Raw genomic sequence first — 18,312 nt, 5'->3', positions numbered from 1 at the left:
TCTCTGTTTTACTACAACATACTGATTTAAAAAAAAATCTCCTTTAAGCACTTAAACCCATATACTTCATTGAACGGAAATTCCAGCTTCATCTCTCAGATTTCGGGAGGTGTAGTTCCAGACTCTATATCATTCAGAGAGTACAATAGTATGAGACTAATGGAGAACTGACCCGGAACAGGAAATGTTTATGCCACCTTGTGGAAAGACAGTGTTCGCTTGTTTTCGCAGAATACTTTTTTATATGATTTGCCCAGAATAGGGACACTAGGGCTAATAATATCATGTAATTTCAGAATCTGTAAAGCAAACTGGTCTGAGTTTCACACACACTATGAAATAGGCTCACCTGCTTTCATCATAAAAAGAGCACACTGTCCAAACACCCTGTTTTGTAATATCCCAATAGCTGACTTGTGAAAGTCAAAGAAAAGCTCACTGGGGATTTCAGCATTGGGAACGTTTATTAAAATCAGTTATACAATTCATTTGTGTTTCAACAACATGTATAAACATTATATCCACATAAAAACATACATTCTCTTGGGATGGTGATACAAAAAATATGTTTTAATTAGGGCAATATAGATGGCCAACATTTCTGGTAAAAAAAAAAGAAAAATAATAAGAAAGTATTTTTTCATCAAATATCTCCTCATAAAGACATTGCTATAGAATTAGAGCAACAATGCTGAACTCTTTGTCAGCCCATCAGAGTTGCCCTAAAAGTTTTCCTGTTTGTCACTAACTAATGAATATGCACAACAGGTTTCCACTTTGAGTTACACTTAAATTCTAAAGAGAAATGACGACAACAACAAAACAATTAAGGCAATAGATTAGATTGGCACATCTCAATTAGCACCAGAGGCTAGAAAGACCCCTGGGGGAATAGATGCTATTATGTTGAACTCATTGGGATCAAAATGAGCAATAGAACCATATTACAAGAGATGATAAGATAGCAACATTTTCTTGCAAAATTGTTATTGCATTTCAGGATTGGTGCTTATTTTCTTAAGTGTGTGTGTGTGTGTGTGTGTGCGTGCGTGAGTGCGTGCGTGCGTGCGTGCGTGCGTGCGTGCGTGCGTGCGTGCGTGCGTGTGCGTACGTGCGTGCGTGCGATTCAGATCAAAACAAAGAGAATGGCTTCTTTTAAATAGACTACAAAATACAGTGCAATATTTCACCACTGAACCCCATTATAAATCACAACTGCCTTAATAAAATTATTTGGAATTAATGATCTGATTATCTATACAGAAATAACTCAGAATAAACAACTTTAGTTAATTGCTTAAGTGAAGAAACATGATTTTAGGGGCATGATTTAAACATAACGGTCAGTTTCCATAATGAAATACACTCATCTAAAGCCATGGCACATTGCATCAGGCACAATGCTTCACAGTCCAGATGGTAGGACACAATTCCCTCATTCACAGTAAAATGTAGCAGAGATCCTCAAGTGGGCTAAAGGGAATTAAAACCAATAAGATCATAATTTACTAATCTGCTGTGAGCATAAACATAAAGAAGCTAGACTTTGTTGTTCATCTGTTGGTACACAGTATGCCGTAAAAAAAGAAATTGTGTAGATTTTTCTGTTACAAAGAAAGAGCTATTCAGAGGGTTCAGTCGGTGCAGTGTGCCAGCACGTCCACCAGAGGGGGAACTCAACAGGGCTTTCTCCCCATAATAGTACATTCTGCTTCATGATCAGCTGTGGCAAAATGCCTTGATATATTGAATCATGTAACTTCAATGTAATATATGCATAAATTGTAAAACCCTGAATAATTCTCAATAAAGTATATATAAAAAGCAAATATCACTAATAATCTCTGAATCATTCCAGATAGAGATTCAGAAGAACAATTACACACACAAAAAAGAAGAAGAAAAAAAAAGAAAACCCTCAAAACAGTATGCATCTTCCTGTCCCAATCACCCTGGGAATTGTGCAATAAAAGTGTCGTGCCAGCTGTATTGTGCTCCTCCCATGTTCACATGCAAAACATGCAGTCTGGGTGTTTTGCATCAACTGCACAAGAACAGAAAGGAAAAGGGAACAGTAGCAGTACACAGAGAGCTGCTTCTGCCCCTCTGGTTATCAAGTAAGAATGCCAACTATAACACATACAGAAAGGTAATATGGATGAATGAATATTGAATGAGATGTTTAAAAACAAAAAAGGATGGGAAACAAGCAGTGGATGTACGCATGATGTCACCAGTTTATCCAACAGTCTATCCAACGTATATTACTGGATGGGTTTGTTTTCTCTGTGACACTTTAGTTCCCTGCAGATTCCAGAGGTGTGAGTTGTTGTTTTTTTTGCTCACCTCAGCAAGGTGGGCGTGTGAGAAGGGGGGCGGAGTCAGTGAATACGTGACACAGGGTGCAGGAAGGTCATGTGCTCAGCACCATTGAAAGGCAGGCGTTGAGTGCTGTAGTGGTGCACCACCTCAGGGATGCTGGGGAAAACACAGCTGCTCTGGTCCAGAGTGTAGCCGTTCTCCTTGGTCTGAGCCACAATGATGTGAACGCACCCCTGGCTGGTTCTGAATCAGAGGAAGAGAAGGGCATGGAACAGTTGAGAGTGAAATAGATTAGAATCCACTCAATGAAAAGCTAATATACTGTACATCTTTACAATGGAATTATGTTACATAAACTAGGATTAGGGATCTAACTAATCAATACATTTGAATATGGATGAAATTGTACAGGCCAATGATGTCATTCATTTATCACGTAAAAAAATAAAAAGGATATCTAAATGAGTTTACCACATACTCAATCCATTCCTTGTGTTATGTCAATTACGCCATTTAATCACAGCAGAGGCAAGTTTACATTTCACTCACTTGAGGGCGATAGAGTACTTGCTGGTGCCTGATTCACTGTTCCTGACCAGGAAGCTGGCCTCCTTACAGGACTGCAGTTGAAACTCTGCCTCCTGGCGAGTCACACAGCCATGGTACCAGCTGAAATAATTACAGGTTAATTTATTTCATGACTTCTCATCTACTACTGATTGAATGCAGGAACTTGTTTTTGCTTCCTTAACAGGTTACCGGTAGTTCAGATTTTTGTACTTAAAGCTGTAGGAAATACTTGCCATTAATATAGTGGTTGCAAAGGTATTAATTGATTGCCTGAGTCCCGTGATGGGAGTTCTGGTCTGTTTTTGGTGACTATTAGTTCCGGTCATTTGGTGGAGGTCTGGGGGACACTCATTAAAAATAAATGAATCCACAAAACTAACATAATTTGTATTGTCATTAACCATTTCTACCATATAGCCCCTTTGTCTACTGGAAAATAGTTCCATGTGACAGAGGGGTGAAAGTGGCCAACAGACCCCCACCAAATGACCATAACCAACAGGCCAGAACTCCCACCATGGGACTCAGGCAATCAATCAACACCCTTGCAACCACTATATGAATGGCAAGTATTTCCTAAAGCTTTAAGTCCAAACATCTGAACTAACCCTTTAAGCCCCATTGGAAACAGCATGAGAATTTAAAATAATGTTTGGAACATTTACAATGATTATGCTTTGTAAATGAAACATTCTGGAACGAAGTTCATTGAAAAAGTGAAACATCAGCACATTCTGTGTAATATAACATTCAAAGAATATTTAGCAACATTTAGCAATCCAGAGTTTAGTACTGCCTATCTTTCTTCCTTCCTTCCGTCCTTCCTTCCTTCCTTCCATATTCAGTAGTTTCATTCCATTCTCTGTTTCCAGAATCTTAATGCCCAGTATAACAATCGTTCTTTACATTACACTCACCTCTGTTTCTCCAGGGGTAGGGTGGGGTCCACTCGGCAGACCTCAGCTTCAGGGCTGCTGCTGGGCGTGGGGGAGACAGGGGACAGACTGGGCGAGGACTTCAGGATCTTCTGGGTCCAGCTTTTCTGTCTCAGATGCTGCTGCTGGGTAGGAGGATGCTGGGGCTGCTTGGTGAGGGTGAGGTGAGGGGCATCATCTTTGGTTGGAGAATGGCGTTCAGTACTGTCAAACTGAGCTGGAAGACAAATAGGGCAAGAGATAGGGATATTAACTTTCATCTCATGCTCAGCCTTTATTTTCTCTGGGTGAGGGTCTGGGTAGGGGGTGATAAAAGTTCCACTTAGGCCTGGACAGAGTCTGCTTTGTGCCTTGCGTGGGGGAGACAAACACACAAGACACACAAAATACGCAAGTTTATTTTAATCCTTATGCTTATATAGTCCTTCTGTCGCTAGTGTAGGCTTACGTCGGTCTATAATCACTATTAATGTGCAAGCATCTACTCGTCCACTAGATGGCAGCTATGACAGATTGGATCATTGTACAAACTACTGATACACGTGCCACTTTTTTATTTTTTTTATATATATATTTTTAGAGTTGAGATGTAGTTAGTTATAACTGTATATAGTGAGTTTTACACTAGGCCTATATCATCATAATTGAAGTAGACTACCACTGCCTGTCCTGGCCAATCTACAAGCTCACACCGCACTTGAAGCTTGAAACCTGTTTATTCTAATTGAATTGACCCAGTTTTGCGTCTCTTGCTAGTGATGTATTATTTGTCAACTGCCATACTTTCAACTGCCCTTTCAAATGCACATGCAAGCGCATGTGCCACTGCATGCTTAACTGTCTCCATGAGTGACTTTGCTGCCAAAGCAGTTCACCATGTCATATATGGAAAATCATACATGGAAAGCCACCAAACACTATTGCTGTAAATTGTTTGGGCATATTCATGGCTGAAGTTTATCCAGGGGCGAAATTTAAAACAGCAACCTTTGACGAGTCACAGTATGGTGAGGATATAGCTGTGTTTTCAGTCAATTCCCTTTCCACACCATTTGGTTAGCCCTGCCAGTTCCCAGTTGACAGTATTAACGTTAATTATTCAATTGATCAAAAGCTTTTAACTATAGCTATGTGATAAATAACTTATTGACTGACATTCGCTGTCCTTGTTTAGATCATTTTGAATGATAATCTATAATTATGTAACTTGGTTTCAAGACACAACATGCTTTGTCCTGCATAAATGAAAGACCCCAGAGTTTAATTTACCTGATAGAGTTTTGACTATATGCTCCTTCTTCCACTCCCAAGGTAGCTCATACTCTGTGGAGGGGCGGGGGTCCAGCTCCGGGCGGCTAACCGGGGTCTTGACAGTTTCGCCGTCACCACCCCCCTCGTAGGGAATGTCATAGATCTGAAGGGGCGCTGGCCGACTTTCCTCCACAGTCACCTCGCCTCCCTCCAGCAGGACGCACACCTTCAGCAGGTCCTTGGACCCCCTCCGTCTTATTTCTGAACAGAGACAATGGGCAAGAAAAAGACAAATGTTTGCTTACATCCCCCATATTCACATACTGTAGCTGTATACATTCACACCTAGGTGTCTGCCCAGTCTAACCAATGTTACCAGCTGCTTTGGCAGAGTGGTTAAGGTTATTAGTGCCTTGCTCAAGGAAATCTTCATGGTAGTTGCTTAGGGAGTATTTTGGGGGATTTAAAAACCAATCTCCGTTCTGGGCATCCAACGTCATTAATTAATAAGGCCTCCGTCCCGGGCACTCAAACTGTTAACTGGGTACTTTAACAATGTCTACTTTGACAGTGAAAATGTAATCTTGGTGTTGCAGTATGTGTAGAACAAAAAAAATAAAGGACAGGACGACATACATTGTTATTAGGGGAAAGCTGGGGAGATGACATGCTGACCCACAGGCTTAAGCTGTCAAGGCATTTCCACACAGTGAGCCAGCACTATGAGCTTTTAATGAGGATTAGTCCAAATTATTCCAGAGTCACAAATCCAGTGATATACAAGCTAGTTGAAGCTACTTATTCAAAGAATTAGGAATAGACTTCGGAAATTCAATCAGGATGGAAATGTGCTTTGAAATGGCTTGGAAAAACGACATAATAATCTCTTTAAAAATATGGTGTGTGTGTCATGTGGATGATAGTTCCTTTATAGAAAGTGCCAAAAGACAATCAGTTAAGCCAATGCATCTCATACTATTTCTTAAACACAGGCACAGCAGCAACATCTGACTCTGCCTTACTTCCATGGCTTGATGTACTAAATATGACATGGTTCATAAACTAGTCACATTGTCATATCCCCCAAGTGGGCTTTCCCAAGGAAACCTGAAGGTAGACTAGGCAGCGACAGGAGTCAGGTCTACCAGAGTGCTATGCTATAAACCATTTCAGAGACACAGCGGGCTATTGTGTAACCATTTTGGGTAAAACAATGGCATGACGGAATGAAAGGTCAGGAGAGCACGTGATTGGACGACTGACCGACAGTCTTCCTGGATGCTGGGAAGTGTTGAGAATTGGCCAGAGAGGTCCATATAGGGGGCCATGCGGAGCTGTGTCCGAGAGGGGGGGGGGGGGGGGGGGGTCACCGAGGGCCAATTTCCTTTTCGTAGAATAGTACCAGGAAACAGAGACAGGAAAAAGGAAGCAGAGACAGGAAACTGCGCCCATTGTCCTAGCACAACACAGTTGCCGTGGCAACCCCATGGGGTACGGGCAGCTCTAGGGGAGCGGGTTCACATTCTAGTTGCTTATTAGCCTGGCTAGACTGAAAATGTCAGTTCTGTCATTCACACGCAGAACACGCATACGCTACATGTTGAAGCCCAGCGCTCAAGTCAGGAGCACACATTCACTAGTAATGCCAAATTGAACTACCCAACCCTTCCTACTCGACACAGATCAGCATACCACTTAAACCCTATACTTTGTTGACCAGGGTTACATGGCCCCCTCCTTTTTTCCCTCTACGCTCTACGGTCTGCGATGCATTGAGCTTGTGTTTTGCTTTTACAGAATGCTTGCCTATTATGATATGCCCAGAATTTGGAGGCTAGGGTTCATATGTTCATGCTAGCATTTACTTTTGGCACATGTTGTTCTCCAAAGCATTAGAATGAGTGAATATTAGGAGTTTAGTTTCTTGTTCAAAGACACTTCAACAGCAGAATGCAGTTCTGTTCTGATAGAGCACTTGCAGTTGTCAAGACTTTAATACCTATACACTGGCATACAGTACTCTCTCTTAACACTATCCCACCCTACATACCCTACCTAAGGGATAATTCATCAATTCTGTATCAATTCATTCAATACAGAGTGGGAGCCTCTGAGTCTCCCACTCTGTATTGTCATTACCAGTGACACAGCAAAACAGGTCCATTTTCCAGAGTTATATGAACAGCATGCAGCTCTCACCAGTGATCATCTGCTGAGCATCGTAAGGCTCCATATAGCCATCATTCTCTCCCACTCTCTCTGCATCCCTCTGCTCTCTGGTCTTCTGTGCATCAAACGGATCTGCGTAGTCTTCAAGGATGATCACCTGAAACAAAATCACACATTGTAAAATCTGTTAATTGAGAGAATACAACTGTAAATTAACATGATTTTACTGTGTATTATTGAATTTGATTTTAGAACTAAAAACAAAACAGGGTTACTGCCAGAGGCAATACAAAATGTGAATAAAACTAAAATCATCGCATTTAAGCCTGTAAGAAATGTCTGAGACCTGCCTGGTGATGTAATATGAAGGATGTGATTTCAAGCAAGAATAAACTGTAAGCTGTGAGATAAGGATCAGCTATTCAAAATTATATCCAACCGGCGCCACTACTGTAAATATTATTCAAAGGCATATCATTATCATTGTCATCATGGCCTGCTCTGTGTCGCAAAGCCCACGCTCCTTACATTCACACCTATCTGCTGAAAACCACCTGTATGTGAGTCACAAGTTCACAACTGACTGACCAGTCACCTTATCAGTGCCTTATACTTTCAAGTTAATCTTAGAACCAGTGTGTGGTAGGCCTATAAATGATACAGAGGGGTTTTCTGTTTTCTACTCTTGGTTTATCCCCAGGTGAGCTCCCTTGACAAGATACTACAAAAATCTCTGGCTGGAATAGTTCAGTGGCTCTTAAAGTGAGGTCCCCAGGCAAATTAGTTAATATTATAGTATACTAATCAATGTAACCACGTTAACCTTGCAATGTGACGGGTTACGAGCTTGTATATCAACAATTCTGAATACGTTTTCAGATGGGGGTCCACGGCCAAATAGGCTACATATACATTTAGGGGTCCTTGACATCAAAATGTTTGAGAACCACTGGAATAGTGTAAAAGCTTGATAGGCATGGAACACAGGATGTCCTTAACCTGTGTACTCGACAGACAACTTTTGGCAATGCGGATACACATTCACAGAATGCCAGACACACACCTGCGCATGTGCACATCCACACACCCACACCTACATAAACACAGAGGTAGGATACTACAGCATCGTCATCCGACCCTTGACCAGGTTTTGCGTCACAATGTGACTTTCTATGAATCTCACTGTACGCCATATATTTACTCTGGAAACAGAGAAGAGGTGATTCCCCCTATATAGAGAATCATACACAGATACTGGGGATACAAATGTGATGCATGACACATTTTTCACTTGAACATCTGTTATGTTTGGTGAGTGACACACAAGTATAAATTAGACGGCCGTTACCATACTGCCACTGAGCTACACAGACAATGGACAATGTATTGTATAATGAATAACCCTAACCCTCTGTGTATTATACAACAAGTGTAATAATTCACATTTACAGTATGTATACATGCAAGTGCAATGAGGAATGTATATGCAACTACTGCAATTCAACAAGTGCAATAATGCATATTTCTTTATCTACCCCTTATCTTTATATTTTTGATAACCAACTACTGTAAAGCACCAAACCTGTTGAGAAAAATCCATAGTGTGTGTAATAAAAAATATTCTGAATTCTTGATTCTGCAGCAGAATTTAATTTTTTACGGATTTTACGGTGGAATGAATCCTCACATGGAAGTGTCACAAATTGACAATGACACTTCCATCACATCATAGGAACAAGCGAACAAACCCAGTGGCCTCACTATTCCTCCTCCCTCTTTTATGTTTTTTTTCTTCTTTTATCTTCTCCCTGACTCTCTCTCTCTCTCTCTCTCTCTCTCTCGCTCGTGTTTTTTTCCCTTTTTTAATCAAAGCCAAGCTGGAGGGTACTCAGGTTAGCACCTGAGTGTCAGATAACACAATGCTTTTTATAACATGATAGCCTTCACCAGGGGGGCTGAGTGGAGTGAAAAGAGAGGCGTGAGGGTTGAGGGAGTAGGGGAATACTAGGCCCGAGAAACATTACAGTGGGACAGTGAGGCTCACCCAACCCAAGCTTGTCTGACCATGGCTTTGTGTTCAAGGGTGAGAATCGAGAGGTGGGGGTGGGGGGTTAAGGGGTGAGGAGGAAGAGAGATAGAGAGACAGACTGGGAGGAGTGGATACAATGGGGAAGCAGAGACAAAGGGGGAGGGAGGAAAACCGAAACAATAATATCAATTTTCAGAGCTTGGACTGGTTCGGCACTACTTTTGTCATTTGTCAACAGTATTGATGACACACACACTCACGCACGCACGTGCGCGCACACACACACACACACACACACACACACACACACACACACACACACACACACACACACACACACACACACACACACACACATTTCTTAGAGCTTAGAGGAGATTCAGGAGAATGTTTTACACTACTACCAAAATCAGGGCATGGACCAGTGCTGATTACAATCATTCATGTATGTTTCATTCATGAGTCCTGCAAAGTGCACACAATATAGACCTAGTCTAATAAAACTAAATTAAATTAATTAACTCTGCATTTGTATTAAGAAACCAGTGGGCTATCAAATTGTGACATAAACAAAGTTACATAAACAAAGTTACATTATTTTGAGTAGCTTGAGTGCTTACCGTTTCTGTTTTGACTTGTGCTTTTTCAGTCTCAGGTACTGCTTGACTGATGGTACCGCTGTTGAAGTTGGGGCCCTTGTCTTGTTTATCCACTCTGATCAGCCGACTGATGTAAGCATTCGCAGAACTCTTCAGAGGCCGATGTTGCTCCTCAAATACTGTATCTGCTTTTGAATTTTTACGACTTTTCCCAGGAAGAAGGCTATCCCAAACTTTCCCATCCTTTAGTGAACCTATGCCATTTCTCCCTAATTCGATGGCAGAATTTTTTCGATTTCTCCCAGACAAGAGAGAGCCGACTCCTCCGCCTACTCCACTGTCAACACCCGAACATTTGCGCTGGCTGCCCTTGGAACCTGTTGCTTTGGTACCGATGCCAGCTACCATCCCAGGTTTGGCTCTTGACTGGGACCCTGATTCGGAGGCAGAACGGATCCTGTCGGTACCGTTCTTCAGATTTATAGGGAACTCTTTGAACCACTTTGCCATTGTAACTAAGGTAGAAAGCTAATAACCTCTCTGCTCCAGCACCTTTTTGCGCCATACACCACGACCCAAGAGACGCACCTTTAGAAATGACTTATAACAGTGTCTTCTAACAAAAGACTTCCGTTGCTTTATTCTAGGCTAAACTACAGAAGTAGGCTAGATCAGCATAATTATGATAGGCATGTCATATGTGCCTTTGGAATTTTTTTATTAAACTATATTAGCCTAGGGCTATCTGTATTAATCCGATTTTAGGCTATATGGATAATTTGTCTACAAAAATGAAAAAAAAAGTAATAATGAAAGAAGAAAAAAATAAATACAATAAATTAAAAAACAGCTCTCTCTCAACCATAAAATAGGCTATTTACAAGCCTATTCGTCGAGAGAAACGTTTAAATATTCCTGCTTTATCCCATTTGTGTTTTTCTTAAATATGTTCCTTCCATTCAGAGGAAAAGTTATTCCCTTTGCATAAAGAGATGTCTTTGAAGTGGGAAGACTCGGAAGAATCTAAAGTTTTTCTTGCTTCTGATTTGTGGTCCCATTCCCAGAGTAGGCTAGCTCGTTTATCTGTGTTTTACAACCGTCCTGTATCGCAATCTGGCTCCTGACTGCGCTCCGAGTTTAGAGGGTGGGAATGTTTATGTGGGGGGCAGAGACCAAACGGTTCTACATGGACCAAACACCAATGCGGTGGGCGGTGTGTTGATGGAGAAATCTTCCTAGGTAGCCTATTTCTAATACAGTATAGGCTAGCAGCTGCATAAAGCTTTGGAAATTGACAAATCGGAAGGGCTGGATGCCCTTGTGCGTAAGAAAACTAGCATTGAATTTGTCAAATAAATATATAATTTGCTTGAAGTGTGTCACTGTAGTTTCACATGTCATACTATTCTCCAGCACAATTTTCACACAATACTAGATTACCTGATAGTATACTGTTCCATTGCCTTGTAATAGCCTATACCCCCATGCTACATGTCCATTTCAAATTTATGAATACATATAATTACTCATTACTGAATGTGTTAATTGGACTGCTAATTGATGTTGAACCTCTGACCAGACTTGTGCGGCGTTTGAAAGTGGTCCATTCTGGGCCGGCCCATTTGTACTGATGAAGGGTGAGCGAAAGAGAAGACTCAAAGTAAGACATCTCTGACTTCTCTGTAGACCATTAAACGTCAGGGCTCCAGTCAGAGATTATATATATGCGAATTAGCTTAATTGTACTATTTTTGTTTTTATTTTTGTATTTATTGTTTGGGACATTTTTATTTTTACGACACCCCTATTTTCGCTCCCAATTGAAACCTTCCGTTGTGTGCGATACCCCTGCTTGTCCCTCTTTGTCCGGTGGCGACAGTAGGCCATGATTAATATGGCAAAATCTGCGTTTTTGCATGAATCCTAGTTGAACAGTGGAACAAATCAGCAGGCATACGCCGCGTGTGGACCCGTTTGCCGACAATGACACGCCAGAGAGTTTCAATTTAACGGACAGCAGAGCAAGCAACGGAGAAAGGGTATAATTCGCTTCCAAAGACAGTGCAAGCTGGCTAGCTATATCCAGTAGCATGCTAATGTTAGCTACCAATCACCAAGCTAACGTTAGCATAGTAAACAACCGTTTCGGGACGAAACCGGTTGTTTGTCTCTCGCCGTGAAGCTTTGGGTTCTGCCAAATTGTCACAAATGATCAACTTTGAATGTAGCTGAGCTACAGCTCATGGTTTGGAATAAGCATTTCCATGGTGCTGTTATTATTTACTGGGATCTCAGGGCTGCCTAGCTAGCCACAGCGGGTAACGTGGCTAGCTAGTTAGCTAAGCTAGTAGTAACTAGTAGTGTAGTAGCTGCACATCTGTAAGTGATCATTTCCAAGAGGGAGGAGGGGGGGTGCTGCAACTTGCATGCGCTGGCAAACCAGCCAGGTAGCAAGCCGTCAGTTTCATGTAACCGTGCTTGCTTGCAACTGTGCTTGCGACCCGGGCTGCTTGAATCGAACCGACCCGTCTGTTCCGATCGCACGGCTAACTAACGCTATTGCACACACAAACCGAACGGTCATTTGTTGACCAAATCCCGGCGTGACAGACAGCGTGGCGAGAGATTTGCAGCTGGAAGGGGGGAGAGTTTGCAGACCTGGGCCGGTTTATTGATTTACGATAACGTTGTAATAACGTTGTGTAGGCTATTAGTCGTGATGGTTGCCATTCTATCGACCTGAAGGAGGCTGACTCCACCTGCTCGGCTCCTAGCCTTAAGGAACTCGTCATTTTTAACTTTTTTCTTGCATATGAACGGTGATATGCCACCTCACCGACAGTCATATTAGCTAATGGCTGCCGAATCGGGGAGACTACTGGCGGGACAAGGTCAAGGAAAACGAGGCAAAGGTAGGAATTAATTTCACCCATCTCCCAATCAGATCGGAACCATCCATTACTGCGCTGCAATGGGCTGCACTGGTGCTGTTAGCAATTCCCCATGTGTAAACTTCACGACTGTCTTCGGTGGTGGCTGTTTCTCACAGTGGACATCTGTGAACGGGGTTCATGTCTTTCTTGCTCTCAGTGTGTACTGTACCTCAAACTCCCCGTTTCCTCCGTCCTCATGTCTTCGTCTTTTCCTGTCTTCCTCATTGACCTTAACCTCCTCCTGCCTCTGTTTTACGGTCTCTCCCTCTCTCGCCTGGGTCATTTGGTCTGCCTGGGTCATTTTGCGAGTCAAGGCTTCATAACCTTGGTGGTGATAACGCCTGGATGTTCAACATCTTGTCCTCATGCCAGTGTATGTCCCATCATTGAATCCATCTCAACTGTTGGACTTAAAAACAAAGAGGCCCTAGGTCTAAAGCTGCTCCACTCTGTCACTAAGGGTATTGGCCAATCTAAATGGTGTTTTTTTTTTTTAGACATTTGATGGACCAGTGGTTTGAAAACATGCACGGTCTGTGTTTTGTTTTGTTTTTAACCCAACAAATGCATCCCTCATTTTCCTTATTTCTGCCCCTTCTATATTCATTATTTCAGCTTCACAGATGAAGAGCCCAGAGAAGAAGAAGAGGAAATCCAACACTCAGGTAAAGATTTGCCCGTGGCAGTGTTCTGAACACATTCCTTACTGTAAATATGCTCTTAGTGATTGACATGTGAACTGTGCCAGCGTTTATGTCTACTTGTTAGGGCTGCACAATTAATATAAAATAATCATTGTAATTGTGAAACGATCTTTTGATCAGCCATTTGGCCTTCATCTCCTTATCATTACACAAAGCTTAATAACCAAAACAATATGCAAACCATCTCCCCATCCATCAGGCTCACAGTCACAATAAAATCGCTGAGGTCATTACATACTATTATTTGACCACAGTTACAAAGAACAACAAAACCATTAACAAAATGAGATCATACACAATACATTGTTTCCCTGCGATGCAAGAGTGCAGTCTAGCCGACACCAACTCGGGACTCCTGAATCGCTGCCCTCCCCACTCCTATCTAGCATCAGGGTCTTGAGCTCTACAGTGTTTTTAGTGAAGCGTCGTGCCACAGCGCATCTACCTAGGTCGTGCACTGCCACTTACCTTTCTGGCTTTGCCCTTGGTTGGCTTCCATAGTGGCAGTTTGCTTACCACTAGTTCCGGGTGCCTGACACAGTGTCCTGCCAGCCATAACCTTCTCCTTCTGCCCACCAACGTCCAACAACCATTACCAAAAATCAATCATGATTGTAATTGTATCCATAATTACAATTAATTACTACTTGTTAACCCAATTACATGGTAGTTTTCTTAGCAGTCTTAAGTTCTAGACCACTAAACCTGTTGTTGGTTGACAAAGCTTCATGGCATTTGCTCCAACCTAGACTTTAAAGACTTTCTCAGTCTAAACGCTTTGCGCAACTAGAGACTGGTAAGAATCAAACAACCTTTGTTGCCAAAACTGGGTGGTTGAACTGCATTGCAGAACCATTACAGTGACTTTAGGGCAGTCCTTCATGTTGGGAAAGTGATGTTTGTTTTCAAAGCATTTAGCGTAGTTTTGTTTTCCTTTTTTAGTTGATGACCAACATTAGGTGAAGCTATTACTAGCGATTACGAAGAGTTCAGGGATTGGTGAACATGTACTTTTATTTTGTCTTAGGCGGCAGGGTTCTCCCACCTCTCTGAGTTTGCTCCTCCTCCCACCCCTATGGTGGATCACCTGGTCGCCTCCAACCCATTCGACGATGACTTTGGGCCCCCATCTCGACCCGGTGTTGCTAGCGGACCAGGACAAGCCCCGTTCCTGCCCAGCCCGGGGGCGGGTGGCGGAGGGGGATATGGAGGTGGAGGCAGGATGGGCGGAGGCATGGCCTTCATGGGAGGCCCTGGAGGACCAGGTCCAGGTGGCGGGCAACCTGGACGGAGGCCACCCTTTGGTCCCCCATCCAACACGGGACCCCACCACCAGCTGGGCTTTGGAGGAATGCCTGGGTTTGGGGGTGGTGGCGGGGGAGGTGGAGGAGGTGGTGGATTCCCTCCTGGGGGACCCTCACAATTCAACATGCCCCCAAACTTCAGTCCACCCATGCATCCAGGGCCAGGATTCAACCCTATGTTGTCTCCTGGTGCTATGGGGGGCCCTGGGGGCGGAGGGCCACCCCACCCTCGGTTTGGTATGCCTCCACAGCAGCAGCATGGACAGGGTGGACACCCTTTCAACAGCCCCCCTTTGCCTGGCGGTGGAGGCCCCAGGGGACCCCCACACGGGCCCATGAACCCCATGGGTGGGATGCCTCCTGGGATGAACATGATGGGCGGCATGGGTGGTGGTCCTGGAGGAAACATGGTGGGGGGGATGCCAGGCATGCCCCCTCAAGGACAGTTCCCTCCCTCACAGGATAGCCCCTACCCCGGGCCGAGTCCTCCAGGGCCAGGGAACGAGGAGGGCAAGAACTTTGGTGGAACAGGTCCTCAGCCAGGTGGGCCGCCTCAGCAGCAGCAACAGCAGCAGCAACAGGCTAACTTGAACCCCAATGGCCCACCACCTAACAACACTACCCCAGGGCCTCCTCCCAACTCTGGCCCTCCCCAGCCTGGAGGAGCCTTCCCTGGCCACCCCGATGTCCAGCAACCCAACCCCAACACACCTGGTCAGCCTCCCTCTGCACCTCCCCAGTCAAACCCCAACTCCTCACCCACTGGCCCGCTGAATGGATCAGGCCAGCCGCAGAATCCACCACCCAATCAGCTCCAACCACCAAACAATGCCAATGCTCCCAACTCAAACAACTCTTCCCAGCAGCAACAGCAGCAGCCCACTCCTCCTAACTCTGCCCCTGGCTCCGCCCCTTATAGTCAGCAGAACAACACTCCCGGTGCTGGGGGTCCCATGCCCAATGCGCCCCCCAACTCAGCCCAGAACAACATGACCAACAACAATGGGGGCAACACCCCAGGCAGTAACCCCAATCCCCCATCCAACTCGACATCCACTCCCAACACCCAGTCCCCGCTTCCCCCTGGCCCAGCAGCCCCCACCACTGGCCCAGGGTCAGGCCCTGGGAAATTGGGGGGTTCTGGGATGGTGTTCCCCTGCGGTTTCTGCATGGCGGAGGTGCACGACGACCAGGACGCCATTCTGTGTGAGGCGTCATGCCAGCGCTGGTTCCACCGTGACTGCACAGGTCTGACAGAGCCAGCATATGGCCTGCTGACCCGGGAGTGCGCTGCTGTCTGGGCCTGTGACTTCTGCCTCAAGACCAAGGAGATCCAGGCTGTGTATGTTCGCCAGGGCTTAGGGCAGCTGGTAGCAGCCAATGAGGGCTGAGGTGTGAGGTGTAGGAATGAATAGAGAGGTGAAGAGACTTTAATGCTCTGATTGAACTGAATGACTTCTATCACGTCAGCTACTTGCCCAACTTCATCTTGACTAGCCCTTTACTTGCTTGATTATACAGACAAAAAAACGCCAACTCGTTCACATTCATGCTTACACATAGCACTTTTTGTGACTCTAGGAAATTGATTATTATTTTTTTGCTTCCCTACCCATTGGAGTCAAATCACATAACGAATGTTAAATCTTCACAATTGTTTGACATCTAGCCTGCCGACCAGCATAGCACTGACACCAACGCACTACCTCACACATTTTGTGACTGACCGGCAACTGCGGCAAGGAAGCTCCTGCACTGATAAACTGACTGTGACTGACTTACCCCAAATACACCACAAGTGTGAAATGGCATGTGTCACACTACACGCACAGATGTAGTGCTATATTTCCCCTAGCAGCTCAAGGCTATAAATCAAAGACCACATGATTTCAAATATCTAAAATTGTGCCTGAAAGTATAAAAGGCCTTGAATGTCACAGAATTATTACGTATTTTTACCTGAGGAAAAAACAAAACTTGATTTTGACATTTATTTCTATAATGGGTGTTATTTAGCCCTTTACTGCAGTAGCATAAGAACATGTTTAGATAAATCAGAATATATGAAGTTTCAATCCTCACTATCCACTATTGTGGCATAAGTACATGACACATTCATATCAGGAGCTGTCCTGTCAATGTCCCCCCCCCCCCCCCCCCCAACCACACCCATACATACACACCTCACACACACACACACACACACACTCCTTTTCCCTGGTCTACTATATAACTCGGTGCTAAGGAATCCAAAGGAGTCCCGGGCTCTGGCTCCCCTTAGTGAACTAGAGTCATTATCACCTCACAGAAGAGGATATCATTATCGAAATATGTGTAAATATTCGTAACCCTGAACATTTGCCAGAACACATCTCCGTCCGCTATGAAAAATGCTGGAAAGTCAACCAATGAACAAAAAGTTAGAACGTGTCTTGGTTTATTTGGTGAGGCATTTTTTTTTTTCATATTCATTGAACCAAGCATTTTTATATCTCCAGTCCTCAAATTAGTACATTACACATTAAAGGTCCTTTCAGACGGGCAGCGACTGACGTGCCTAGTAATTCATTTTCAATGAGAGGCATGCGTTTATTTTGGACTCGCGGAGAAGTTGAGGGGCGCAAGTGTATTTTCGTGGATGCGGTCCTGTGAAATTGTCACGCGTGTGCTCGTTTCGTGCACACGCCTGTGGCTGACTAGGCCTAGATTGTGTCGAGCTTTTTGTTTTTACGCTAAGCGTCCCTCATGAGCAGACCTGGAGCAGACGTGTCGTTGATCCAGGCGACAACACAGGCGTCACCTGCTCCCCGTCTGAAAGGACCTTTATTGTGACATCGGTGCTTTTGGATGGTGTTGGCATAGCAAGTAGTGACATCATGTCATATCAGATGTGCATAGTTTTTTTTTGTTTTTTTTCTCCTCTTGGGTTGCATGTGAACCAATGCAGTAACTTTGTCTGAGCTGTTTTTGTTTGTATTTTGGTCTCTACTAGAGGCCTCGAAGTAGACCAAATAACTAAAGAGCGAAAAATAATATCCATTTTCACATTTCTGTCCCAGAGGAAGGTGTTTGTATCTTCTCTTCTTTCTTTCTCTCTCTTCATTCATTGTCCGAGATGCCTTTTTTTCAGCCGTTCCCTTTTTTGTACTGGTATTTTGTGCTGTTCAATGTGCTCTGCTCTGGCGCCCTCTGGTGGACCCTAGAGGAACCAGTGAGCCCCACACTGGTTGGGGAAGGGAAAGGTACTGAACTCTGAAGTAAAGAGAATTTTTTTTGTACTTGTCCATGTCTGTTTTATTTTTTATCTGTTGCCAATTGTTGTATTAAAAATGAGGTTTGGTAAACCCGCTGAAACAGATATGCTAATGTAATTCTTTGTCATCTTTGACATCAAGCATTGTCAAACATTGCATTGTTATAGAATTAATGATTATTATGGGGCAATGATTTAAAAAAGAAGGAAAAGTAAACTGTTTGAATTTGTAAATAATATAAA

General features: G+C 43.8%; 2 protein-coding genes across 3 annotated transcripts; one reads left to right on the top strand and one right to left on the bottom strand.

Annotated features, from left to right (window-relative positions):
• Positions 1 to 481: 481 nt before the first annotated feature.
• she (Src homology 2 domain containing E) lies at positions 482 to 10,640 on the bottom strand. The gene is made up of 6 exons (XM_079522143.1): positions 9,897 to 10,640; positions 7,278 to 7,404; positions 5,097 to 5,339; positions 3,810 to 4,044; positions 2,872 to 2,991; positions 482 to 2,565 (listed from the first exon to the last, which is right to left on the bottom strand). The coding sequence occupies exons 1-6, from the start codon at positions 10,383 to 10,385 to the stop codon at positions 2,382 to 2,384; spliced, it is 1,398 nt and encodes a 465-aa protein (XP_079378269.1). The 5' UTR covers positions 10,386 to 10,640; the 3' UTR covers positions 482 to 2,381.
• A 914-nt stretch (positions 10,641 to 11,554) lies between these two features.
• On the top strand, positions 11,555 to 18,099 carry pygo2 (pygopus homolog 2). Of its 2 annotated transcripts, none has more exons than XM_079523344.1 (3): positions 11,555 to 11,914; positions 13,424 to 13,473; positions 14,540 to 18,099. In XM_079523344.1, exons 2-3 carry the CDS (start codon positions 13,432 to 13,434, stop codon positions 16,205 to 16,207), a joined length of 1,710 nt encoding a protein of 569 aa, XP_079379470.1. In that variant the 5' UTR covers positions 11,555 to 11,914; positions 13,424 to 13,431; the 3' UTR covers positions 16,208 to 18,099. The 2 variants fall into 2 exon arrangements, with proteins under 2 accessions (XP_079379470.1, XP_079379469.1); XM_079523343.1 differs by having other exon boundaries at positions 11,556 to 12,787.
• Positions 18,100 to 18,312: the final 213 nt, after the last annotated feature.

Source organism: Electrona antarctica, assembly GCF_951216825.1.
Source record: "Electrona antarctica genome assembly, chromosome: 15".
Taxonomy (NCBI): Eukaryota; Metazoa; Chordata; class Actinopteri; order Myctophiformes; family Myctophidae; genus Electrona; species Electrona antarctica.
The sequence above is the reverse complement of the archived record's forward strand: the minus strand, read 5'-3'. Positions and strand labels throughout refer to the sequence as shown.

Coding starts and splice junctions, on each gene's coding strand:
- she (XM_079522143.1), bottom strand. CDS start 10,385: ATGGCAAAGTGGTTCAAAGAGTTCCCTATAAATCTGAAGAACGGTACC. Junction 4,045..5,096: donor TATAGTCAAAACTCTATCAG/GTAAATTAAACT, acceptor TTTGTCTTCCAG/CTCAGTTTGACAGTACTGAA. Junction 2,566..2,871: donor AAGTACTCTATCGCCCTCAA/GTGAGTGAAATG, acceptor CCTCTGATTCAG/AACCAGCCAGGGGTGCGTTC.
- pygo2 (XM_079523343.1), top strand. CDS start 12,730: ATGGCTGCCGAATCGGGGAGACTACTGGCGGGACAAGGTCAAGGAAAA. Junction 12,788..13,423: donor TCAAGGAAAACGAGGCAAAG/GTAGGAATTAAT, acceptor TCATTATTTCAG/CTTCACAGATGAAGAGCCCA. Junction 13,474..14,539: donor AGAGGAAATCCAACACTCAG/GTAAAGATTTGC, acceptor ATTTTGTCTTAG/GCGGCAGGGTTCTCCCACCT.